Source organism: Hetaerina americana, unplaced genomic scaffold (genome assembly GCF_022747635.1).
Source record: "Hetaerina americana unplaced genomic scaffold, ioHetAmer1.1.p SCAF_1, whole genome shotgun sequence".
Lineage (NCBI taxonomy): Eukaryota > Metazoa > Arthropoda > Insecta > Odonata > Calopterygidae > Hetaerina > Hetaerina americana.
In genome coordinates, this window is record NW_027286069.1 from 117,912,689 (window position 1) to 117,917,588 (window position 4,900).

Genomic DNA, 4,900 nt, shown 5'->3' on the forward strand with positions numbered 1-4,900 from the left:
GTCCATGACCACGAGCCGGCGGCATAGCAGGAGCTTCTTGTAGTGGCAATTGAGATTCTCTATGATTCCTTGAGCCATTGATTACGAATTGGCTGTCATGTTAGGTGGGAAGAAGACCAGTTGGATGTTGTTCAGCTGGAGCTCGGGAGGGTGGCCAGAGAAGTTATCGAGACAGACCAGCACTCTGCATACCTGCTGGCCGAGTCATCCGTCCCAAGCATGCAATATCTCCTTGAAAAGCTCCGCCATCATCCTCGCCTTCGAGTTCGCCTCGTCCAGGTTGAAGGCATCGTCTGCGGAGACCTGCCTAAGTAAGGGCCGGAGAACCTGTTGTTGCCACTCAAGAAGGGATTGCAAATCCACCGCTCCAGCTTTGCCATGTACTGTCTTGAACGTTGTGCCGTGGCGCTTCTTGAAACTGTCCAACCAACCGTTGCTTGTCATGAAGTCTGGGATGTGCATCAGCTTGGCCAGTTTCAGTGCCTTCTCCTTGATCAGATTTCTGCTGACAGGCAGATTCTGTTTTCTTGCTTGCTTCACTCCCTCATCAAGCTTTGGGTCGTGAGCCTGCTTCAACTTCGTACTCTTCGATGGAACTCCAGCTTTGATTGCAGCCTCGATATCACCCTTCTTGATGAGAATGCCCTTTACGGTGGCCCTCTTAATTTCGACGCCCCATTTCTTGCTAATCTCCCTGGCCAACTTGGACTGCTTCGGCTCCTTCTTCGCGGCATTGATGATCTCCTTTTTCTCCTTCGGCGGAAAGTTGGTTCGCTTGCGTTTCTGAGCTCATATTATGGGCCGAATTAAAAAAAAATGATGTCACTGTTGTGCGCATATGTATTGAGTTATTTTGTGCGCAGCTGGACCATAGTTGGTCGCTTCGTGTTCGGGATGTGAGTGTAATAATCGAGCACTGCACAGAAATACAGACCTTTTCACGACTCGTGCCTTGAAACAGTCTCACAATAGTGGCATAGTAGCGAGAGTAGGGGATGACATGGTAAATTTATTTTGTGTTTTTTAAAAATGTATTTCGTCGGAACCGAGCAAAAGTGGCATAGTAGCGAGGTTGGCATAGTAACGTGATTTGACTGTAATTTGAATCATTCATGCATGAATGACCTAATTTTGTGTCGCTAAATGACTATGAATCAGAATTATTATATTCAATGAAAATAATTGCAATCAGTGTTGCTTACTACATAATGATAATCATCATAATATTTCACTTAAATGTCCAAAAGCCACATTATTTGGAAAATTCATTTTATTTCACAATTAAATTTACAATCAAAATGGTCAGACTGAATGGATAAGTAAAATCAATAGTGATAAACAACCATATTTTTAATTGCATATTTTGAAAAAAAAAAACATTTCCAGCAACAATAATTCATTGCAAGGTTGCTGGTCGCAAATATGCTAAGAGGGGTGGGGGGGGAGGGGAGGGGTTTAGGGTTAAGGACTGGAGAGGAACGCGACAATGTAACCGAAGGATGTGGTAAGCATGTCGGGGAATGCTAATTCACTCTTTTGCAGTGGGGTATTGGGAATGTTTAGAGGATGGATAGTAAGAGGTGAAGGGAAAGGGGTTTGTTTCTCCAAAGGGGAAAACCAAGCCAAGAATGGAGGAGTGGGGCTCGCACTTGTTCATAGCGGGGATCGATATTTGAATCAACAGATGATGATGTCATAATTTCCTGCTCTATGAGAGCAGCCATCACTGGACCTATGGCAGCATGTGTACAATTTTTGGCCTAAATTCTCCATTATGTTTGAAGTCCTGTAAATGTTTTGCCAAGGGGGAGGTGGTATCTGAGTTTTAAATATTAGTTGTAGAAGTATTTAGGGGTGGCGACCAACTGCTAAAGCTAAGGTCATTTGTACCATTAAGGATGGACAGAAAAGGATGGAGAGAAACCCGGCGTCGGCATTAGTCTACTCTCAAGGAAAAGCACCCTGGGGTCTGCAGCGAAATGCTCCAATCATGGACAGAGCATTCACTCCAAGTGCTCTCCACAAAGCACCACAAGCAGGGATCGAGATACCACTGAATAGTATTCAATGCCACTGAGAATCGAACTCAGACCCTCTAGGTGGGAAGCCAGTACGTTAGCCACTGCGACATCCCAATCCCCCTTAAAGATTATTTTAGTGTCCTATCTCATTTTAGTAAAGATTCTGTGAATGACCATACCCTGAATTGACGAGTGAACATACCCTGAATTGACTAGGTCACAGACTAGATTGTATTTGTATGACATTTAGGGCATGATTTATGTGCCTTTATCATTAATTAAGAATTTGTTGATTGCCAGGGGTATATAAGGCAACTTTTATGGTGCCCTGGAAAAGATTTTGGAGTTTAAATTAAGGATTGCAAAAAATTGGGAGTAAAAAATATATGAGAGATGTGGAATTTTTTGAGTTCAGCAAAATTAATTCTTTTAACAGATATCACTTTATTCCTTGATTATTTTTTTGACTAATTTATTTATTTACTTTTTTGTTTTCTCTATCCTATGGACTATAGCCTCAGATCAGGGCAGCTATTTATGTAATTATGTTATTTTAAAAACACTATTGAGGAAGGCAATGGAAAACCAGCTTCATTATGTACTTCATGAATGTATGATTGACACAAATATAGCATTGAGTCCCGGACACTACAGTACCGGCAGCCCATTGGGCCATGCATCTTGCCTGATAGTTGGAAAAGGCAAGGCTACCATTGGTTGTCATCTGATGAAATCCTTGCAAAGTGGAATCAATGGTAGCACCAGTGAGAATGACACGGTATTAGTTAGAATAGGAACTTGGAATGTTAGAACAATGTTGAGGACAGGAAAATTAGAGAATATAAAGCAAGAGATGGAGAGAGGAAATAAAAATATTTTAGGGCTTTGCAAGGTGAGGTGGTACGATAGCAGAGATAACTGGTGCGATAGTTATGAAGCAATATACAGTGGAGGGGAAGATAGCCAGCGAGGGTTTTCAGGACTAAAGAGCAAAAAGATTAGAAGAAGAGTAGTAAATATAGAGGAAACTAGTGATAGAGTTCATGTTATTAGTTGAGGTAAAAGCTAAACCAACGAACTAGTTCATTTTTCAAGTATGCATGCCAACAAGTAACCATAGAGAGAAAAATATAGAGTATATGGTCACTTGGAGGGAATAATGGAGGGTGTTCCTGAAAGGAAACCATTGATGGTGATGGGAGATTGGAAAGCAGCACCAAATGAAGGAGGATATGGTGTTGAAGTAGGGAGCTGTGGTTTACAACCAAGGAATGACTCCGGGGAGAAATCAAAGCAGTTTGCTGGGGAAATTGTTTAATTATTACATCCACATGATTAATGCAACAAAGTACATGTAGGTGTATGTGGAAAATGCTTAGAGAGGTATCAGTTAACTATATCATGCTTAGGCACAGATTTAGGAATAGCATAATTAAAATGCACAGTTTCCAGGAATCTGATGCAGATAAAGGTTGTAATTTAGTAGTAATGAAATTTAACAATTATGACACATTGTTAAACTTGTCCAACAAAGCTCGGGGTTTATGGAAGATTGTTAATGAGTCAAAGAAATTACCTGTGTCCCAACCTTATCATATGCCTAACCCAAATATAGTTGCAACATATTTCAATAATCATTTTACTACTCTTCCATCACTTGGCTAACTTACTAATCAGTCAAATCATACAAATATTATTAATTCATCCACCTCATTTTTCCTCTTTCCTTGTTCCGTAAACAAGCTTAAAATTGGTATGAATAGCTGTGGTAGTAAATACAATTCAATACAGGCATTGATGAAATACCTAACTTTATCATTAGGCTTTGTTTTGATTTAATTAAGGACTCTCTGTTGCATCTCATTAATGCTTCCTTTATCGAGGGCATCTTCCCCTCAGCATTAAAAACCTCAAAAGTCATTCCTTTCTTTAAGAAAAAAGGCAGTCTTTTGGATCTCAACTCCTATCTACCCATTGCTATTCAAAACCAATTCTCAAAAATATTTGCAAAATACTACCACTGACGGTTGGTTCCTTACTTAAAATCCTCCAGCATATTGACCCCATATCAACTTGGCTTTCGAAAGAACAAATCCACCACATCTGCTATACATGATACAATTAATCATTCACACAATGCTCTGGATGATAAATTTAATACCTGTGCTTTATTATTTGATTTCACGATAGTCTTTGATCTTGTCAACCATAAAGTACTCTTTGAAAAATTACATAGGATTAGTGTTACAGGCTCACCAAAACACTGGTTGATGTCATATTTACAAGACAGAGTTCAGCATACTATTATCCGTAAAGATGGAGCCAAATATATGTACTTCTCCCCCTAAAATAATCAATCAAGATGTTCCCCAGGGTTCCATCCTTGGAACCACACTCTTTCTAATATTTATTAATGATCTACCCAATATATTGAACAGCATACCTGGCAGTCATCCCACTATATATGCTGACGACACTAACATCATTAATTCCTCAGCCTGACTTCAACAACTCCTTCAATGTAGCAGTCTTCCGACCCAGAAAATTCATTCGTGGTCTATAAACAATTTCCTCAAAATTAATACTGATAAATCACAAGTAATACAATTTGCTCATAACAGATTGATCAACACTTAATCCCAAGTGTTGAAAATACCATTAGAAGATAAATATTTGCCTCAGGTTTAGTCTGTGAAATTTCTTGGTACAAATTTAAATTGTCATCTTTATTGGAATTCTCATGTGGAAATGCTCTTATAGAAACTCAATCCACTGGGTTTCCTAGTCCGGACAATCTGCTTTACTGTTTCTAATAAGCTTCTAACCTTCCATCACTCTATTATGGTCTGTATTATTCTCATTTATTTCAAATGTTATTT

General features: G+C 39.3%; 1 protein-coding gene across 1 annotated transcript; it reads right to left on the reverse strand.

The window, feature by feature from the left end:
* Window positions 1–204: 204 nt before the first annotated feature.
* LOC139696250 (tigger transposable element-derived protein 4-like) lies at window positions 205–1,724 on the reverse strand. The gene is made up of 2 exons (XM_071594972.1): window positions 1,650–1,724; window positions 205–783 (listed from the first exon to the last, which is right to left on the reverse strand). Exons 1-2 carry the CDS (start codon window positions 1,722–1,724, stop codon window positions 205–207), a joined length of 654 nt encoding a protein of 217 aa, XP_071451073.1.
* Between the last annotated feature and the right edge of the window lie 3,176 nt (window positions 1,725–4,900).

Excerpts from the sequence above, each read along its gene's own strand:
- LOC139696250 (XM_071594972.1), bottom strand. The coding sequence starts at position 1,724 with ATGGCTGCTCTCATAGAGCAGGAAATTATGACATCATCATCTGTTGAT. Across the intron at positions 784-1,649 it reads TCGATCCCCGCTATGAACAA|AAACGCAAGCGAACCAACTT; the intron begins GTGCGAGCCCCA and ends ATATGAGCTCAG.